Genomic DNA, 22,279 nt, shown 5'->3' on the forward strand with positions numbered 1-22,279 from the left:
TTCCTCCACGAATCACGTTGCGCAAACTTTATCCTTTTATGGTCACTTTACGAACCCAAAGTAAACTTCCAATCACAAGACACACAAGCCTTTTCTGTTAGTGTAGTCAAACCAACCTTGTAAATCTGACCGCACAGATCGACTCCTCTTCACGACCAGTAAAGTCACTACAAACGGCTACCGCCTTAACACGAACCAATACGTGCGTACAGTTTAGCTGTGTGAAAAATAATTATGCTTTAACCAATTATCACACGCGTACGCAGTTGCGTATGAAACATTAGCCAATTACAATACACTTCTGTACAATTGTAGGGCGGGACAAACGAGTCAGTGCGCCAATCCGCTTTTTGAAAATCTTATCAGGGCGTGGCTTTGCCTCTGAAGAAAGTTAGGTTTTATCAGCAGACCGTGTAGATAGAAGAGGATTGAATTCCAGGTTGACAGGAGGATCACTGCAGTCAATTGGAAGGTAGTTTTGGTGTTCAGTCTGATTAAATTATGTTTGCAAATGGGCACGAGGTGTTTACGATAGTTAAGCAAGATATAGTAAGCCACACGCCTGCAAATGCGTCGTAAATGTACGCTGTAAATGGTGGCAAATTGCGAAATACCAGCATTCTTATTATTAACACTTTTAATGATTCTCAAAATCTTGTGAGCAAGCTAACGTTACTCAGGCAGCATATCTGGGCGTCGTAGGCGTGCTTAAAGCGTTCAGTATGCTCCCCAATATGTTGTTGAACGTTTTAAACACACTGTCTGAACGTTTCCAACGTGCCTGTGATGCCCTAAAATGATGTATGTAGGCAACTAACCAGGTTTTGAGACACTTGGGCCATTGGCAGACAGATAGATAGATGGATGGATGGATGTAAATACGAATGAATGAATAGATGCATTGTATGTATATCGAGGTTTTGATTCATGAATTTGTATAAGTCATGATCACTGGACCACCCAGTGTTTGAAGTGAAGACTGTGCAGTGCAATAGCGTGTAATGTGAAGCAGGTGATCATCGAAGTTACTGGTAGGTTTGAATGGATGCATTGGGCCAGGCTGAGTTATTTTAAGGCATCAATCTGCTAAGATCATTAGCTAATACACTTATCTTGTTTTTTGAATTTTAATATGTAGAGTTTGTTGTCTGTCACCCAGTATAGCTGCAGTGCTGCTGCTGGCTCCCTTTGTTGGTTTCAGTCTTAAGTAGCTTACTTTTAAGTGTTTCAATCCAATTTGCAGTATAGTAATACAATTGGGTCTGTCATTTTTTTAGTAAACAGGTGGCTTGGGATATTTGATGGACATATCTATGGCTGAAGCATCTTATTTTAATTTTAATTTCATAAAGCGGTGCATATCATGTTTCTAATATATTTTTTGATTTCTGCATGAGTTATTGCTATCACAATAATAAATGATATAGAATTACTATAGAAATAGAATTATATAGAAGTATTACAGAAAAGGTCTTTCAGTGGTCTTTTTGTGTTTTGCCCAAATTTGGTAAAGCAGCCAGCCAGTTTTTGAAATATGGGAGCAGCTGCCATAGGAGTCATTCATTCAGTTTACCTACATGGACGTTTTATGTAAATGACACAAGTTTGTTGTATTTGATGAGGTTCATGCAAGCCACATGTTCAGTGTTTACAATGAAGTACCTGACTGATGTAGTGCCCTTTGGCTCACTGTAGCCTAATCCCTCACAGAGACCATTAACCTTTCTTGGCAGTAATTTTAGGCTCCGAGAGTATTTGGATGTGAAACATTCACATGTTTCTACCATTTAGTTATGAATATACAGTACCTAGTCCACTAGATCTAAACATTTATAAGAGGTGTAGGATCATTTATTATACAGGCTTCTAGGTTGCATGGAGGAGATATGAAACCTGGTCATTAGCTTTAAAGCATTCAGCTTTATTTTTACTTACATTTTTAACATTTATTCTGTTGCTTTCAACTTGCAATTATAACAGCGATCCTTTCTCCCAGACGAGCAAGATGGGTAAAAAGAGCAGAGTGAAGACCCAGAAATCGGGGACTGGGGCCACAGCTGTGGTTTCTCCGAAAGAGATGATGAATTTAATCTCTGAACTGCTGCAGAGTGAGTATAAAGTATTCTTTATGGCTGCATTCCTGTTCTTGACATACTGTTGTGTTGAATTACTTTCATGAGGAGCAACAGGCCATATGGTACACAATTTTTTTTTGATTATTGCATAATCTCATTAAATGATTGTTATAATATTTATGGCCAAAAAAGATGTAGCTGGATGCTGAAAGTTGAGCCTCTATTTAGAATGGTTTCTTTATTTAATCATCTAAAACTTTTATCCAAATGGTGCCACCTGAGTTTAAGTGCTCATTTCATAGAGTCATTTGGTTACCAGTCCAAATTTTTGACTACAATGTCAAACAGGTCTTCACAATGTCTCATTTTGGGGAGGACATGAATTTGTTTAGACTACAGGCAGGTTGCAGGCTGTACTGTAACCAAGCCAGTGAATGCATTTAGGTTACCCCTGGAACTATACTTAAAGGAATAGTTCACCCACAAATGAAATGTTCCTGAAAATATTCTCCGCCTCAGGCCATTCAAGAGTTGTTTTTTGCATCAGATGTGGAGAAATTTAGCATTACGTAACTTGCTCACCAAAGGATCCTTTGCAGTGAATGGGTGCCGTCAGAATCAAGGTCCAAACAGCTGATAAAAACATAATTAACATCAAAGCGTAAAGCTTTTCTAAGAAATAAATCCATCAAGATGTTTTTAACTTCAAATCATTGCTTCTAGCTAAAATACGAGTCCTCTATCCATAATATTGTTTTCTCCAGCGGAGAGCACAGCTTTTTGTTTCACAAGACATTAATTTAAAGGGTTAGTTCACCCAAAAATGAAAATCGGCCCATAAATTACTCACCCTTAAGTCATCCTATGTATATATGAATTTCTTCTAGGTGGTGTAATAAGTGAATATTAAGTTTTGAATATGAATATTTTTCTTACAAAATGCATCGATTTACTACAGAAATACTTTGTTCGGCCCCGAAACCATGTGAGACATTTTGTTTTTTTAATGGATCAGCGATTTTTATCTAACTTCTTTTGGACTGATGCAAGCAACACCCGCTGAGTGCCGTGAAACAGCTTGAAAGATCACAGACAATTTTTTTATATAACTCTGACTGGATTCGTCCAAAAAGAAAAGTTATATACACCTAAGATGACTTGATGGTGAGTGATTTATGGGCTAATTTAAATTTTTGGGTGAACTAACCCTTTAAAGTTTGGGATCATGTGGACTCTCAAATTAGTTCAGTTTGGTTTTATTTGTAAAGCACATTTATAATCAACCTTAGTCGGCCAAAGTGCTGTACAACATGTTAAGAAAAATAAATTGTTGAGAGCTTAAGTTGTTGGCTCTCATTCTGACGGCACCTATTTAATACACAGGATTCATGGGTGACCAAAGTGATGTGATGCTAAATTTCTTTAAAAAATCTGTTCTTATGTATAAATATACTAATCTACTGTACATATTTATATAAATGTAAGGAATTATTATTATTATTATCTTGGATGGCCTGAGGTTAAGTAGCTTTTTTTTTTTTTTGGTGAACTATTTCTTTAACATGGTTAAAGTCACCCATTGGGTTTTGTAGATCATAACATAAGTGATTGTTAAATATAAACTGATTGGAATGTTTTTATTTTCTTTCCCCCCTCAGAGTGTAGCAGCGCTGCTCCTTCTCCTGGGAAAGAGTGGGAGGAATATATTCAGGTCCGAGCTCTGGTGGAGAAGATCCGTAAGAAACAGAAAGGTACACAGTTGGTTCAAAATTAATATGATTTAGCAGTTCTGTATCTTTTACATAGCATAGTTTTCCTTGTGGTTTGCCATTGACCACTCTTAAGGAGTAAAGTATTAAACTGGTCTAGTTGCTAGAAAAAAAGAGGTCGGAAAAAAACTGATGGTGTGGAACTTAAAGGAATAGTTCACCCATATATTAAATTAATTCTGTCATTTTTACTTGTGCTTATTACTTTCTTTTTTCTGGGTAAATGAGAAATGTAATGATCTTTACCCACACAATGCAAATGAGGTGGATCCTGTAAAGCTTCAAAACTGGCCAAAAATATATAAAATAGAATAGAATAAATGTTGTCCATATGGCTCATGCACTATTTTTGGACTTGGATAGCTTGGCTGTTAGTTTTTGACCCTTTTTCTTACTTTTTGCTATAAAAATGTCTTGGAACAAGAAGAGGGTGAGTAAATAATGGCTTTTTGGATTAATTTAAGTGAGTATGAGAAGTCTTATTATCATAGAATGACTTCTATAACAATATGCACATAAGTTGATGTACTGTGTCAAACATAGAAATATATTCAGTTGCAGTGATGTGATGGCTTGAGTAAGATCCTATCACATTACTTAATAAAATACTCCGTGGGAGTCTCAGAGATGTGCATTAGAACACACAAATATCCATTAGAATAAATGTTAGACAGCACATTATGCAGCAGGATACACAAGAGTTATAGATAGCACCGTTTAGGTCCAATTGTGTGGTGTTACAAAACATAATACAGAGTGCTGAAGAATAATGGAAATCATTACAGAGAAAACTTCTCATGCTGATGTTCAGTATACATACAATAGCTAAATCAGCTTGTGATAGGACTGTATTTTCTCAGGGTTGTCCGTATCATTCGAGGGAACCAGAGAGGACTTTTTCTCCGAGCTGATGGCCTGGGCTGCAGAATGCGGGGCTTCTTGTGACTGTTTTGAGATCTCCAACTTTGCAGATGAAGGATATGGTCTGAAGGCCACCAGAGATATTAAGGTTGGTTTCTTTCTCACAAAATTGCAAAATTGTATGTGTGCGATGTGCTGGCTTTTTTTTTTCTGCCACCTGCAGAGCGTCATATCTTGAGTCTTAAAGGCTGAAATAAATAATGCATCTTATATATTGGTTACAGATACATAAATTATAATGATTTGTGTGTTCCTTCTTTATGGTCAGTGACCAAGTGGTAATCACAGCTGTGTATGTATTGATCAGAGCTGTTTTTACCATCATCCTTGTTAATACTTTTGGAGGGAATATATAGAGGTTATTGATCACTGCTGGTCATATTTTAACTCCTGGCTTGATTGAGTCAATGATGCCTTATTGACGTTTTCAGTTACTTTTGCAACAGTTTTACACAATGTTTTAAGGTTTCTATTTAAAATAATAAACAAACAAACTGCATTTGTGTGCAACAGTACATAGGAACAGTTGTCGAATTTTGCATGTGCGTTTTTGATAGTGACCATTTAAATTGTTCTGTGGGCTTTCTGTCCAATTCAGGCAGAGGAGCTGTTCCTGTGGGTCCCTAGAAAAATGCTGATGACTGTGGAATCCGCAAAGAACTCTGTCCTTGGTGAGTTTGCATAGTTGAAGCAATGTCAATCTCTGACCTCAAATTCAGACAATGACATGTCACATTTGAAATGCAAATGTTTCTCTCCCTACAGTGAAAATGGAGACCAAAATTATATAAATGTTACCTTTTTGTTCCAGGTTAAATACAACTTTTAACCTGTTGATTACCACAGAAAATGTATTTGACTTGTTCGACAGCTGAACTCTTCACACAAAACATGCTAGTGCAATCTGAGTGTATGGGACAAACATACAGCAATTTTTTTATTACCGGTACATTTCTTTTCTAAATAATTGTATATTAGTAGCTTACTATTTTATATTCTTAATTCTCATTCTACCATGAAGATGTTGCTACAGTGTTGTGTTCTTAATATTTGCTCAAGTTAGAACCAGTGTTATTTTAGTATTATTTATATACTAATGTAATGTAATTTTTTTTTTTTTATAGCCTTAGCCATCTTCAAGAATCAGCTTAAAACACATTCCATCTTTATTTGACCCTATAACTTTAGCACTCACTATTCAACTCTTAACTATTCAGTTCTTAAGTTAACTATCCAATTAAAAAAAAAAAAAAAATCTAACCACCTTTCTTATCTTTTTGTATTCTATCCATTTTCTTTTCATTTATTACAAAATTATAAAAAAGACCTCTAAAACTAGCTTGCTCTATTCTTTGTCTGTTGTTGGTTTTCTTTTTATTTATTATATTATTTAATAGGGCTGTGACGGTTGCCGTGTGTGTGTGTGTGTGTGTGTGTGTGTGCGCGTGTGTATGTATGTTTAGTTCAAGTCTTTTTGTTGTGTGATTTTAGTACTTCAGCCTATTTCAGTTAATTGCCAATGCAATATTTCACTTTTTTTAATCTAATAAATTTTTCTGTTTGTTTTCAGTTTTATTTGAATGAGTTTGAATAGTTTTAGTTAACAATAACAACACTGGTTAGAACATAAATCACGATTGCCTGATATGAACTTCCTTATGCAGAGGTTCCTTTTTGCCTTTAGGACTCGTGTTGCAGCCTTGGGCTTTCAAACATACCAAGCTTTCTGCCCAATTAAACACGTCCACATCAAAAAACCTAGTGTGAAAGTAAACTTTAGTGAACTATAGTTGAGTTTTAATGTCTATAAAACATTTCCAGACAGAACCCTAAATTCGCCTTTTTTTTTTCACAGGGCCACTGTACAGTCAGGACCGGATCCTTCAGGCCATGGGCAATGTGACTCTGGCTCTACACTTGCTTTGCGAAAGGGCCAATCCCAGCTCACCTTGGCTTCCCTACATCAAGACCCTGCCTGCTGACTATGACACCCCCCTGTACTTTGAAGAGGATGAAGTGCGCCACCTGCTGGCCACACAAGCCATACAGGACGTACTCAGTCAATACAAAAACACAGCGCGGCAGTATGCTTACTTCTACAAAGTCATCCACGTAAGTCATGCAACTTCTCTTTTATTTGTCTGTATGTATGTGTGTGTGTGTGTGTGTGTAAATACTTATTCGTTTAGCTAGGCTTTTAATTCAAAGAGTGAAAAATTAAGACAAAGTGACAAGCACAATCTTTAATTGAATTGATTAATTTTACTGCCAAAACATTTTTACATCTATAAATGAATTTAAAAAAATCTAATTAAAAACTGTTTGTTAATAAAGGCAATGTATTGTGATCATGTGACAAGTGTTTTAAAGCTTAAATTAGTTACTGTTGCATTCTGCATACTGTTTTATATATATTTACCTACTTTTTTCTGGACAGTATAACTTCAGGGCTTAATATAGGCATAACCTAAGCACCTAGACTCACTTTACTGCTACTGATGTCCCTGAATGGACCACAGAAAGTACACAAAAATACAAACTTTCTTCAGTTAACTCATAGAGTTGTGCTCATATGTATGGCAGTTTCGATGAGTGCGGTGAGTGATAGCCCTATCTGTGTCTCATACATGGACTGCCAGCCATTTGAGTGCAGAGCTCTTTAAGCAATCAGCGCTACAAGTTATTCAGACTCTAGCCACATGAATAGCTGTCCTTTACACAGCTGTCTGCTGAGGTGAGGAAATCCAGTTTTAAAAGGATCCCTGCCATTGAAGGCACATTGGAGATGGGTAAAAGGAGCTTTATAATGCCCTCTTGCACCCAATTTCAGGGCCCCTGATAAGCTGCCATTGACTCGGCTCAGAGATGGTGCCGCAGTGGCAGATTTTGGCCAGCAGGGGGAGATGTTTATCCTTTAATATAGTGTTGAAAGCAAAATATAAATGAGCATTAATTTACATAATAACGTTCACGTCCAAAAGTTTTAGATTTTGGTGTTCGGAAAGACTATGAAATGCCAAATGGTGTGATACTTTTTGCTCTGTTTCAATCTGGAACAATATAATTTAATTTTACTTCTAGACTAAAAATAGAAAATCTTTTTGTCATGGCAGAAGTAAAGACATCTGCTTGTTTCCACCATTCAAACTAAACTATAATCGGAAATGTCTGAGTTTTGCTTTGACCTAACATCTGAAAGTGAAACATCTGTGCTTAATATTCAGTGGTAGCCTCAACCTCTTAAGTTTTAGAACATGTTCTTTCCACTTTGGTTACTAAGAGTGCATAATATTACCATCAAATGTAATTTCACTGTTGTGATAAATTATTTTGAATATGCAGATTTATGATTATTAAATGACACATTGAGATGGGAGTTCATTCAGTGTGACTGAATCTGTCCAATAATTTTTATCCCGTTTCTTGAACCTCCTCTTGGCTATTAAGGAAGCAATAATATGCTCTTCCAGTTCTCCCCAATTTCTATTCAAAATCTCTGCCGGTACATTTTGTTTCTTTCATAAGATGACTGTCAATTAGGGAAAAGAAACTAATATTTCACATTACTGTCAAGATGAGGCATCAAATATTCATGCAAATAGTTAATGTATTTGTCATTTTGTCTGCAATTCAGCTGATGATTTCTTTATTAAATGTTTTCTGGTTTATAAAAGGGGGTTGGAGTGTAATTAGGAGCGGTATTATTGTATCTCATACTCTTATAACTTTAATCAAGTGCATTTATACCATTTTCTATACAGATACGGAGACAAATAACGGGAAACAATAAACTGGAATATATGCATCTGCTACTTTATAGTTTTTTAGTTTTATTGTCCATTAGGTGGCAGAAGTGAGTTTCCACTGAAACACTGAACTTGGTTAAAGTTTGTGTTGCTGAAATGAAGCTAGAGGATCTCATGACCTATTGGCATAATAATCACACCGTGCAAATCTTTTAATGAACTGAACGATTCATTCTGTGTGCATTCAGGCAGGAATTCGGAGTGAAATGAACATGTAACTTTCTTTTTGCTCATCTAAAGCTCCGTTGTATTTTCTAGAGCAGTTCAGTTGAGGGGTAGGGTTGTCTTGCAGGCCCTTCGGTGAGTGTCCTGTCCGCTCCTCTCCTCCTGGCTCTTCAGGTTGGGACTGTAATGACTACTGTCAATGTCAGCCTCTCTTCGGAGGCAGCCGCAGATGACCGGGCTGGAAAATTAGCTTGTCGCATTGGCTTTGAATTGAATTGACCTGATTGTACCTTCCACACATGACTGACAACCCCAGTCCCCCATTCATCTACCTCCTCCCGCCGCCTGCTGTATCTTGTACCCCCACCCACCCCCCTGCTTCTCCTTGGAAAGAACTGAGAAAGCAAGGCCCTTCACCTGCTGGAATCGAGGAGCTTTTTATATATATATTTGACTGCGTGAAGAAGGATAGGCTGTTGTCAACGCCAGGTTCTCTTCAAGGAGTATCCTAGCACCTCCCGTGTCCACGAGGGAGTCACTCCTTTCTCACTGGGACGGGATGCCTGTGCTTGCGTGTGTGTGTGTGGTGGGGGGGTGGGGGCGTGAACCTCATAAGGTGACCCTGATATGCAGCGAATGCAAAGTAACCTTTGTGTGCTGCATCTGCCGCTGTTGATGAGAAATGAACGGGTTCCCTGTGGTATGCTCTCATCCCACCCCCTCTCTCTGCACCTGGGAAGATATGTCTGACCTTCCTGATGCAGCTCGGAAAATGACAGAGTTTGCAACATAGAATGACGAAGCAGGCATGCGTTTGTTTCGTTTCATAACTTTTAGCAATTTTTTAGTAAGTGCACAAATTTGAATGTTATAACAGTGGACGTAATGAAAGTAAGGAGTAAAATCAATCCCGTTTGAACCTCAGCATGTGCATGGATGACGAGCTAATGAATGCCGGCCAGAGCAGCGGACAGGGCGCTTGGGGATCTCGGCTCCAGAAAGACCTCCTGGAGGCCACCGGCCAATTAGCAGCATTTCCCGCCGTCCTCGTTAAGGAGAGCAGGCGCTCGTGGTGGGAGCTTTTGTTTTCTAATTGATTTACAGGGCCATTCCTCCTCGTCTCTCTGAGCCGCAGTGCCATTGAGGTACATGATGAATTACCTCTCTCTGGTGATGCTAATGCATCACAAGCTGAATCTGCAGCGGTGCAGCTGCCCTTCATCTCCAAAAACTACACCTCATCAAATCTGCCGTCTAAAACTACCTCTGGTTCATCTAAAACTACTTCTCTATCTGCGCACATCCTATATATTTATTTTACTATATATTTTTTTTTTGACTTATCCTAACCCACAGTGCTCTGAGGGATCCAGCCATTCTTCGTGGCCTTTCTTCAGACAGGTTCGCCCTTCCCCCTGAGGTTTATCACTCTGTTCAACTAATTATTGCCTTAATTGAATCTATTAAGCTACTTGGGCACTCAAGTATTCAGTTCTCAGAGGGATGAAAATATCATTAACGATACTTTAACCCTTTTCAGGTGGCCTATAATGGTCACTGATGCTCAAAGATTGTTTTTTCCCCATCTTTTTTTAGCTGGCCTCAGCACATCTTCCTGGAGGAAGTCTGGAGAACTACTTGAGTCTCTGGTGATTTGCCCTATTACTTCCATCAAAATCTGTATTATGCCCCCCCACCCCCCCATCCTTACATGAACCACTCCCTTCATCCGCAGTGTGAGGTTCAAACCCAAGACGCTGAATTTGTTGGCTTTACCCAGCACTTATCTTTTAATGGTTGTCCATCACTACATGAACGCTGCTACCAAGTCAGCCTGTTCCCAGAATTGGGGTTAAACTGAAAGGAATTGGTCAGGCTTTGCTCTGTTATTATATCATGCTTTACGAATTCACAGCTGACCTGTAGACCTTCATCCACCTGAGTTTGTTAGACCTTTGCTTGGTTACTCACAGTGGGGGCAGTCGAAATACAAGTTCTTTTGCTCTGCTGTAGGGCTAGTGCAATGCCAAACCTGGACTGTACTCTGCTGACACACTGAGTCTCTGGCAAAGATATGATGTGGCCACACAGTATCACCGTCTTCGCTAAGTGTGTGTGGGTTCTAGAGCAGCGAGGGGGAATACAGGCCTCAATTAGTGTTAGGGAAATTGATTAATGGGGAGAGACATCGAAGGTAAAAGTTAGCCACTACTTCGGAGCGCTTGTACTTCATGCTTCTATTCCTCTGTTTGTGAGCTTAATGGTGCAACTTGGTTGACAGAAGGAGTTTGCGCCCCCGTTCCAGTAAGCACACATACAACATCTGAGAAGGATCACATTTCCTGGAAATTGTATTCGAAAGAATCCTTAAAAAAAAAAAAAAAAAAAACCGTTGTCATTCCAACAAACCTATATGACTTTCTTCCATGGTACTTAAACGGAGATGTTTTGATGAATTTCATAAAATGTTCACGTTCCCGGTTTGAGATATAGATATATATATTAGAGGTGGGCATAGATTAATTTTTTTAATCTAGATTAATCTCACTGTGATCTTGAAATTAATCTAGATTAAAATGGCTCATTCGAATTCTGCCGAAGGCATTCAGAATATGTTACCCAAATAAAATTGACAAACAGTAAGTCTTTGTGAAGGGGTTTATCAAGCTAGGTGGTGCATTAGAAAAGGGGCTCATCTCCTGTTTCCAAAATGTATCACAAAGTGCTTGAAAAAGCTGTAAACTAATTCCACATTGCACAAGGTGCAAACAACATTACTCCTGTTTCACACCAATGTTTACGTTTTTTTTTTTCAAGTTTGTAGGTGTCAAGGTACAGAAACCAATTAATAGCACTGGATAGTCTTCAATGTAAAATTGAAATATACAATCAAACCTACATTTATTCAGACACCTTCAACATTTCTCACATTATTACAGTTTTGCTATATATATCAAAAATTATATCTGGTTTCTAAATAATTTTTGGTTTGACTGTTAAAACTACAAAGAAATTCATTCAAGAGCAGTGAGTGATTTTCTTTCTTTCATTTTCTTGGATTAACGGTCGGCGTGGTCCCTTTAAGAGACCATGAACGCATCCAATATAATACACATCCCATTTTTTTCCTCAACTGTTTACTTTCACTTAAGAAATAACTGACAGTTTTTTCGAGCATAATTTCCAAGGTGGATATTTTGACATATTTTGTATGTATTTCTCGGCACAAGAGCAAAAATAAGCAAACTTGATGTTCTAGTGTTTTGAGACGCCTTTCTCTGCGCGAGCCCTGAACACCAGAACACCGTGGTGTTGAATTGGGCTCTTTTACATCTTTTAGTTTGTTCAAACTGGGATTTGCATTTGTTCGTTCGGGTGCAGTAGGAACTTCGAGGTGAACTTCGCAGAAGAGAGCTCGGTTCAGTGTCGCTGTCCGTGATACGCGGCTCTCTCTCTCGTGCGCACCTAACGGCACGTGTTACTCTATTCAGCTTTTCCGCGTCTAGTTTTTGGATGCTTTTAATGTTTAAATCGACAAGCGGTAAAGCTTAACAACAACGTTAGAAAGATAAGCTTTCGTGACGATGCGCAGCAGTGGCCCATTAACTGTCCTGAGCATCTTTTTAGGCTGTCCTCAGCGAGTCAGTTATATAAAATATCAAGGTGAAAGTCATCATAGCTTGCTTAGTATAGACCCAGCTCCCAACCCAACTTTGAGAATAGATTAACGGCGATATTTGTTTTATCGCCCGATAAGAGTTTCGCGTTAACGCAGCACGTTAACAGCGATAACGGCCCACCACTAATATATAAATAAATATATATATATATATATATATATATATATATGTGTGTGTGTGTGTGTGTGTGTGTATATGTACAATTTTCATCAAGCCTTGGTCAGATGTTTGTCATTGGTGTCAAAACTGAATTATTATTTGCTGGATGTTGATTTTACATTGTGTTAAGCTGTTTAGGCCATAGCAATGTTGATTAGCAGAACTCTTGAGAAAAAAAAAAAAGTCTTCCAGTCGAAAAACCCTAATGTCGAAGAGATGTTTTTATTAAGGAAGTTATTTTGTATTCACATCAGAAAGTAATTTATGACATTTCGGTTCACTTTTTCTTTTGTTGTTTTGGTTCCAGTGTCTGTTGGGCAATTTTATCACTCGTACTGCGTGATGGACTGATCATCTGAGTCGTGATTATTTTCTTCGAGCACAAGCTTTTTGATATATTGTGTTATATACATATCAGCAGCACCATTACGGTTTGCACGGTACCTCATTGTGGAGTACAGTGCTTCATTTCACAGGACAAGCGCCACACACACAGCCGTGAGAGCACCTGTGGGGAAAAAGAAGAATATCCTTCACTCTCAGCTTCATACCTACGTCTATTTTTATGGCTCATTTTGCATGTTCAGGAGGGTGCTACGGGCCGACTGAATTAGATCCTGGCATTCTTTGCTCCCTACTTCTTTTTTTTTTTTCTCTTCTACGGGATTGTAGCTTTTTTTTTTCTCTCTCCATGACACCCGCTGCAAATGAGCCCTTGGAGGGAGTGAGACTGTGGCTTTAAATGTAGATTTCTGTGGCACCAGTGGCTCTCTGTCACACAAATTGATGAAGCAGATTTATGACGGCTGCTGGGCACAACAAATTAAGTTGACAGTGATGTATGGGGGGCTAATGCCACCATGATCCTTGCATAGCACCACTGGACGCTCTCTGCCTGGCTACACTCTTGTTAGGATCTGTTAGGCAGCCACATAATGAAATTCCACTGACTGATTTGTGTTTTTTTTTTTTTTTTCTTGCTCTCTCTTTCCTTCTTTTCCCCCTCTACCTCCATATCTCCTTCTCTCTTGTCCTTTACTCTTCTTTTTTCCTCCACTCCACTCTGTTCTTCATGTTCAATTCCCAGACTCATCCGAACGCCAGCAAACTGCCCTTGAAGGATGCTTTTACCTTTGATGACTACAGGTTGGTTGAAATGTCCTACCATGTATTAAAAAAAAAAAGAAAAAAAAAAAGTGGAACTTCTCTTCCCTGCTGAGGTTCAAAAAAAGAAAAGAACAGGAAGATGAGCTGTAGGTTGGTTGTAGGGCTACGCGATGGCCTTTAAAAATGAGGTGTTTGTTCTCATTGTTCTTTCATTAGCACCCGATTATCTGTGAAGGAATAATTTATCATTGGTCCCCTTTCATCTTCAGATTGTTGAATATGATGCAAGTCTGTGCTCCCGTTGGGTAATGTGTGAACAGAATGGAATAGTGTCTTGTCACAGCTAATGTTGTCTTCGGTGGACTTCATTAAGTTTCTATTAATAAATTACATCAAGATTATTTATTTAGACCTTTTATTTTTCTTCAGGACAATACCAGTTTTGAAGTCATCATATTACCTGATATGCAGGCTATTTAAGCAGCTATAATTTTTTTTTATTTTTATTTTTTTTCTTCTCTGTCTGAAGTCCACTTGTAATATAAGATTTTGTGGGTGTAAATTTATTTTTATGACCATTTTCTATCCTCATTTTGACCTTAATTAAACAGGCCATTTTTACTCTTACATATTTAAGAATTTTAGATGCAAATAACCCCCGTTTTGATTTGGTTAACCTTTTTGCATGTGAAATGAGCATCAAAACTAAATGTTTACTTTGTTAGCACACATTACTGGTCTTGTGGTCAATAATTAATAATAATAAAAAAAGTTTTGTAATTTTCTGCAGAACATTCTATTTTTCCAAATATATTCCAGTTCACTCAGCAATATCACAATGTCACAATACCGAAGTTGGTCAACAGTTTAAGTTAACGCTGACTTTAATGTTGGGAAGGTTGTGAGTTAAATACCATGAAGATTTGAATACTGTTTTTGCAGTTAGTGGGTGGACTGGGAAGGGAATTTGTTTTGTGTCTGTAACAAGTATTGAAACCGTTTTGAATCTGTAATGAAGCAATGGCGTTTGTTTGTCAGGTGGGCAGTGTCCTCTGTGATGACCCGTCAGAACCAGATTCCTACAGCAGACGGAAGTCGGGTCACACTGGCCCTCATCCCTCTCTGGGACATGTGCAACCACACCAACGGCCTGGTGAGTATTAAGTGCTGCTTTCAAAATGAATACAGACCTCCCCATCAAAAATAATTTATGGGTAGGAAGACGCTTTTGCAACCAATCCAGTTTAACCATTTTTATATAAATTCCTCCTACAGTGTTTTCACTTCTATTGAAATAATTATATAAAAAAAATATATATATATTTTAAGCAATGTAGGAGCATCTGATGGGATTTTTCAGTAGATAATGGCTTCATCCCAAGGGATATTTTGTATTTATTGTGTCTTTGATGTGTCTCTGTAGCTCTTGCCAGAGAGCAATAAATCGCCTCTGTTCATATGATTCTGTAATGCACTTATATCCTAAAACAAAATAATTTTTGTATTAAATTATCATGTGCATGGAAAGTCACGGTCATTAAAATGTATAATGAAACGGTTTTCCTGCAGTCCCCTGGTTAAGATTTAATAAAACATTCTTTGTTTTGTAGCAGTGTTTTTGTGGATAATTTACTCCATTTATTTGATTTATTTGATTTGTGAAGATTTTAATAGTGAAGGATTGTATTTGTTAGGGTATGTTATTTTAATAGGCTGCCTCTGTAACTATTAATAAGTGGCATTTATTTGTTGGATTTGTTTATATTTTGTTAAGGGAATTTGTCTAAACATTTTGAAGCATTTATTCATGTTAAAGTAACAATGTTTTAGCTGACCATTTAATTTGACAGTGCCAACTGGTTTGACATTAACATGAGATCTGATGACAAATGGAGAGTGCTAAGGTGTAAACAGGGTCCAGAATGCTTAAGACACTCAAATTACATTAAGGGAGCACTATTATTATTATTATTATTATAAAAAAAGCAAAAAAAAAAAAAAAACTTTTTCTGTCCTGTTCTAGATTACAACTGGCTACAATCTAGAGGATGACCGATGCGAGTGTGTGGCTCTTAGAGATTACAAAGAGGCTGAACAGGTGAGTCTTAACAATTAGTGTGACCATTACCCTTTTACAGCAGGATATCTCAGACAAAATCACATCTGCCTCTGTGATCGACAGTATCGGCGGGTGGATTCCATGCTATGCTCTGTTCACCTAATGCACATGTACGTTTTCAATTTCCATTGGCACACTTTTACCTTGGTGCTGTTGCTTTATGCTTGTGCTTCCGTGATGCATTTATCAGCTAGTGGGCATTATGGAGGCCCGGGGGAAGTGTCAGAGTGTGGATGCATTCAGATCCAGCTATGGGGAGAGCGGATACGCGGGGCACACAGTGATAGGACAGGTATACACCCCCACCCCCCTCCAGAATGTGAATTATTTGATAAGATTCACAGAGACAGCCAGTGGAAGAAGAAAGAGAGTGCGGGGGCCGGCGTGTGGGACTCGGACAAGCGTTGGGGGGAGTAAGAGAGCGTCGTTTCGGGAGCGTTGCTCCATACAGAGCCGTTTGATCCCTGATTCCTACTGCAGATTTCACACTGGGCCGGAACTCAATGTGGAGAGACTGAGAACAAAATTGAACTGTGCTTTTCCACCCCCTCTCTTTTTCTCTCAACCCTGTTTTATCTCTCTCTTTCACACTATCTCTGCACAGCACTATCTGTAAATGTTGTGGATTTACTGTTGAGCAGAAGACTTGAGCATTGTTTAAAGGACAGTAGTATGGGAAGGAAGTTTTCAGGGCTAAATTGCCACTGGTTAATATCAGATCCGTTCCCATAGGCCTGTGCAGTGGACCTGTTCATCCATGTCTGTTTCTGTCATGAAATGAAAAGGGAGTGCTTATACTAATTATGCGTTACTGTAGTAATGTGATATAGTTATGCCAAAATGACAAATGTTTTCCGGTTTCTCTCCCCCTTAGATCTACATATTCTATGGTACAAGATCCAATGCAGAGTTTGTGATCCACAATGGTTTCTTCTTTGAAGACAACGCACACGACCGCGTGAAGATTAAGCTGGGTGTGAGCAAGAGTGAACGTTTGTATGCCATGAAGGCCGAGGTTCTGGCTCGTGCTGGGATTCCTGCGTGAGTATCCTGAACAGAAACCAAGTGCTTTAGCTCCAATCCACATGATCCATGTAGAGACATTATCTTTTTTGTTTTCATCATTATTGTAGTGTTCAGTCTAGTTTTAATTCCATATAAACCCATCAGACCCCATCCTCTTTATTTTTTATATTTTGCTTATACATTCTGAAAAATAGCTACTACTACAATAATTATTTACTTTAGATTAGTCATGAAAAACTGTCGCTGTTGGCCATGCCTTTTTCAATTTTGCCATCATGTGACTATCATCAAGTGAATAGGAAGTTTGAATAACCACGTAAATATAAAAAATGGCTAATAACTTAATGAAAGTAGCTTTAATAATAAAAAAACTACAAAAAATAAAAAAAAACTTAATATTAGGTGATAGTTAACACACACATTTAGGTGTAACAATTACAGTGCTGTAAGACCTCTTCTGTTGTGGCATAATATTATCAGTGAATATTCTGTCATGCAGATCAATATTCTTAGTCTCCCAAACAAAATCCACACAGGCCCATATGAAATTGCCTTTTGATTCTGGTCAGAGTCGAGGTGCTCCTTTTCATCTCACTGTAAGTCAGACAGGAAAAGGCCATAGATATGCTCCAGTAATTAAATGGTAAATTATAAATGATTGAGCATGTTTTTAAAAATGCATCAAGTTCAGTGGTCTCTCATCGCTTCAGATCAATCAGTTGTCATGTGACGGTGCAGCGCTGTGGTCTTGTGCAGGCAGGTGGCTTCCATTAGCACCTGCCCGTTCTGCTGGAGTTAAATGGGGTTTGATTTGATAGGGGGAGGTGGGTGGAGTCAGTCGGAGTAACACCCTGCTTTGAACCCTCTCTGGTTCTTCTCCTCCTCAGGTCCAGTATCTTTGCTCTGCACAGCAGCGAGCCTCCCATATCCGCTCAGCTCCTGGCTTTCCTCCGTGTCTTCTGCATGACTGAAGGTAAATTTGTTTTGTTTGTCCAGAGACCTTCAAGCATGGCACTAAGATACACCATCTGTGAGCCACAAAACAGGAAGTGAGGTGCCTTATTCCATATCACATCCTTACACTAAAGTAGTCGGGACAACAAAGCCTAAACAAGTGTCCCTCAGGTGTTTGATTGATCAAGTGGAAGATGTGTGGAAGGACTGATCCAGAGTCTGTGAAATATTTATAAACATCTGTGTAAAGGTTTTTGTCATAAATCCCATAAAGCAAGGGCATGTCCTCTGGCAAGACCTCTTAAGTCTGAGCTGATACATTATTCAGATTTTTTTGTTAATTTTTAAATGAAGCGAAGCTCCTGTGGTGGGGGCTTCTGTTTTACTGGTGTGAAAGAATTCAGCATGGGGAATGCAGACATTCAGCAAGCCCTTTCATCTCGTTAGCAGCCGTGTAATCATACCTTACATAATCGCTGCAGATCAGACCTGCCGGCTCACTAGCACGGCAGATTGCCCCCTTAACCAGAGAGGTGTGTGTTTCTGATTGCAGAGGAACTCAAGGACTACCTGGTGGGCGATCACGCCATCAACAAGATCTTCACCCTGGGCAACACTGAATTCCCTGTCAGCTGGGAGAACGAAATTAAGCTGTGGACGTTCCTGGAAACACGGGCTGCACTGCTTCTCAAAACCTACAAGACGACCTCAGAGGTGCTGGAGCAATGGCAAACAATCTCTAAACTTTTCACACACGAATCCTCAATAAAAAGTTGAATTGCATAGGTTTCTTAGAACAGGGTTAGAAAGTTCTGTCATCAACTGGTTTTGTTCAATCGAGCCTTTTTGTTTCTGATTGGTTTCAAATAATGATAATTTTAACCAGTCGTCATTCGTTTAAGATCTCTGTTGTTGTGGTGTTCAGGAGGACCGCTCCATGCTGGAGAAGCCCGACCTGTCCCTGCACTCCCGCATCGCTATAAAGCTCCGGCTGGGGGAGAAAGAGATTCTGGAGCGCGCTGTTTCCTGCGGTCAGGCCAAGCGCCTTCACTTCCAGAAGCAGCTGGACGAAGGGACCCCGCTGCCACTGTACGAAGAAAGCGACATCGCCCTTTTGGAGAATGCAGATGCTAAACTCCCCATAATCCTGCGCAAACTGGAAGAAGAGGATGAGTGTGTTCAGGAGGAGATGAACCTGGCCCAAATCAAGCCGGACCCTGCTGGTCTGGACTCCTCCCAGATGCCCGTTCTTAATGGACAGTGTAAAGATCTCAATGGAACTGAAGAAGATCCTCCAGGAAGTGATGAGGTGGTGAAAGAGAGTGAGGTTGAGAAGCACGACACGAGTACCAATCGAACTGAAGGTGAACCAAAAGATGGCAGCAAATAGTCATAACCAGAGCACGGCGGCAATCTTAGTTCCTGCTATTTATTTATTTTCATTTAAGTGACTCACAATTAGGAGTAAAAGCTTTCTAAAAAAAAATTTAATAAAAATTAATAATAAAAAAAAGCAGTGGATTTCAGTTTAAAAGTTTTTTTTTATTTTATTAAATTCAGCTTAAGTATGAGCTAGATCAAGCGATAAGAAGCCTGTTGTTTTATTTTGTTTTGTTGGAGTTTTTATCAGTGCCACATTTGGTTTCTTTTGTAGTAGCTTCTCTAGTGCTGCCAGAAAGGTTCCTGGTAAAGGTGAGGAAGTAACCAATCACATTGGACTCCTGTCTAGATGAAGGCTTGCTCAGACTTCACAGAATGAAAGAAAAATACATATATCAAAGACTTTAACAATATAACGTGCCAAGGATGTTTCGGTTTAGTCCTCTAATACTGGCTTAGGGAAGTTGACTTCTCTCTAACCAGCGGTTGCTGTAGATCATGCCAGAAACATGCTTGATGTTTAGTGCTGCTTGACAATCATTGTGTTCTGACATCGATCTGTAAAGAGATCAACACTGCCTCGCTGCATGCTAGTTACTTTACTTGCATAAAAAGTAAGGTTACTGAAAGACTTTGGTCCCAAAAAAGTCTGTATTTTCATGCACTTCAGAGAATGGTCTCAAAGTGAGAATTAGTTTCGGTTGTGAATGTTGTAACCTGAACCTGAGGGTAAGAGGTTGTTGGTTTTTGGTTACTCTTTGCTGTGAATGTAATTCAAAGTTTGTGTGTTAAAGCCCTTCACTCTTCATTATGTTTTATATATATATATATATATATATTTGTTTTAATCCTTTTTTTTTTTCTTATGAAACACGTTGCAGTTAATGGATGTCAAGTTTATGATCTCTGAGGACTAATTCTTTCATGCGTGACCTTTAGGAAATCTATTTTTCTTTTTCTTTGTTTTTATGTTAGTATTCACTGCAACACCAAAATGATCTCTCGCATTTGTCAAGAAACTGTTGTGGAAATCTTTAAGCCTTAACGAACGTCATTTAGCTGGATTTCAGATACAGAAATATTGATCCAGAATGAAGACCTTTTGCACTTAAAGCAAAACTCCTGTCCCGGTCAACTTATAAATAACAAAACACTGGGGGCTATTAATTAAAGGAATATTTCACCGAAAATGAGAGTTAATGTTTTTTTTTTTTTTTTTTTTTTTTTTTATATATCTGTGTATTATTTATTTGTTATGCACTGTATTCTACGTCTTTTAAAGCCATATGATACATTTTGGTCTGTTCTTTACCTAAAGCTTAGCAATTAGTTACTGATAATCTTGCATCTTTTTCTCACACAAAGCTATCACATGGCTTTTGGAAGACTTAAAAAGCTTTTCAGCATAGGTTTTGATCAATTCGAACTGTCAAGGAGATGCATAATAATAAATAACATAAAACTTTTATATATAAAGTCTGAGGGCTGTGTACCTCTACCCAGTCACATGATCCGGCAATAGTGACTTATATTAGGCGATGACAAATTAATTAAAATATACCCCCAATGTTTTGTTATCTTTTTGAAGCGTTGTACATATATAGAAATAGAAATCACATTTCAATTCAAGTGTTCTGCCCAACTGAAAAGCACTGTTCAATATACTGTTCAGAATGGTTTATGTTGACAGATGTTTGAGTGTATGGAAGCCTGTCAGTTGTTTTTGCTGCTTCTGTATATAGATTTATAGCTTTGGAAAGCTAACAGCTTTAATACACTTATTCTCAAATCTTTATTGTGATCTAGCCATAAAGAAAATCCACAGTGGATTGCACTGACTCCCACTGTACAGGTAAGAGCCATTAGAGTCTGTCTACAATGACAAGTCCAAGATTAAAGTTCTGTGCATTTTTCACCTGAATCAAATAAGGTAGAGTGCTTTTCTTCAAATCCTTGACCTGTCTATCTTTCTTTAAGAGGGCCTTAAAAAAAAAATCCCATTAGGAGATGTAAGGGGCACTCGTCCATTTTCCTTTGATTCTTCGTTTCATTTGGAGGGGTAAGAAAGGTTTTATTTAATATTTTTTTTTTTCATTCTTTGCCTCCCCAATCCCCATTAGAAATTTATAAAAGAAACATTATCTTGAATCATTTAATTCGGGGCAATTCAATTTTGAAATTCCACATTCATTATTCATGGGCTTCAAGATAAAACCCCTTTAATCTTTGAATAGATTATTATAATGGGCTATAGTGTGGGCAGTGGTAAACTCGGGCAGCCCTGCACATGTCCGGTATTGTTAGTATTCCTCATGTCAGGGCTGAGAGCAGGAGTACATGGAGGTCCCTTTGGCCTGGGACCATGCCACCAAAGTAATTCTGCCTATGAATAATACACAGTGCTTCTATTAATATAGAATGGCGTCAGACCCCAGGCGGAGGACCCATTGTCATGCAAGTATTTACCAATACATGTGCCATGCTTGAGAGAGGGGTCTTTCTTCAAAGTTTGCAGGGTCACATTTCCATGCACGTTAAAGTGGTCGAGGCCCAACCAGTACTGTTGCTATAGAGAGAATGCACTATTAGAAATAAATGTTCTATAAAGGGTTTTACATGGGTCTTAAGAAAACCATCTTCAATGAGGTCCAAAATCTTGAGTCTGAGGGTTTCTTTTGCATTCTTTAACACAAAATGTCATAACATTTGTATAATAATGAGTTTAATAATGAGTTGAATTGCGTTCAAATAAATTACCGAATGTGTTTGGTTTGTCTCTGTTTTTGCTGTAATGTTAGCAATACTTGAGGTGCATGAACTCCAGCAGTTTGTGTAAAACCATCATGTTCTCCCTGATTTCAGATGATCCAAAGAGCTCCTTGTGCTTTGCCGGAAGCAAGAAGATCTGATTTTCAGTACAAGGAGTCACATGATCAATCACAAATGAACTTACTTGGCGATAAAGCAGTAGTGCCGCAAATAACCATGCATGCTTCATTTCTTCTGTTATTTAATGAGACCTAGAATAACTAAAATGTAACTGTCAAAATTATAGCGACTCCACAACCCAAAAGGAGGAGGTTCTTTGCTAACCTGAAGATGTTTTTAACTGTGTTCC

The 22,279-nt window shown here is 38.5% G+C and overlaps 1 protein-coding gene across 2 annotated transcripts; it reads left to right on the forward strand.

The window, feature by feature from the left end:
- The first annotated feature begins 368 nt into the window (after positions 1–368).
- Positions 369–21,926, forward strand: LOC113094533 (histone-lysine N-methyltransferase setd3-like). Of its 2 annotated transcripts, none has more exons than XM_026260111.1 (13): positions 369–472; positions 1,981–2,108; positions 3,734–3,826; positions 4,705–4,853; positions 5,364–5,436; positions 6,621–6,877; positions 13,663–13,721; positions 14,721–14,835; positions 15,706–15,780; positions 16,676–16,842; positions 17,715–17,800; positions 18,335–18,495; positions 18,707–21,926. In XM_026260111.1, exons 2-13 carry the CDS (start codon positions 2,006–2,008, stop codon positions 19,169–19,171), a joined length of 1,803 nt encoding a protein of 600 aa, XP_026115896.1. In that variant the 5' UTR covers positions 369–472; positions 1,981–2,005; the 3' UTR covers positions 19,172–21,926. The 2 variants fall into 2 exon arrangements, with proteins under 2 accessions (XP_026115896.1, XP_026115897.1); XM_026260112.1 differs by having other exon boundaries at positions 378–472; positions 1,997–2,108.
- The last annotated feature ends 353 nt before the right edge of the window (positions 21,927–22,279 follow it).

This window comes from Carassius auratus, unplaced genomic scaffold, assembly GCF_003368295.1.
Source record: "Carassius auratus strain Wakin unplaced genomic scaffold, ASM336829v1 scaf_tig00215406, whole genome shotgun sequence".
Taxonomy (NCBI): domain Eukaryota; kingdom Metazoa; phylum Chordata; class Actinopteri; order Cypriniformes; family Cyprinidae; genus Carassius; species Carassius auratus.

Excerpts from the sequence above, each read along its gene's own strand:
- LOC113094533 (XM_026260111.1), top strand. The coding sequence starts at position 2,006 with ATGGGTAAAAAGAGCAGAGTGAAGACCCAGAAATCGGGGACTGGGGCC. Across the intron at positions 3,827-4,704 it reads GATCCGTAAGAAACAGAAAG|GGTTGTCCGTATCATTCGAG; the intron begins GTACACAGTTGG and ends GTATTTTCTCAG. Across the intron at positions 5,437-6,620 it reads CGCAAAGAACTCTGTCCTTG|GGCCACTGTACAGTCAGGAC; the intron begins GTGAGTTTGCAT and ends TTTTTTTCACAG.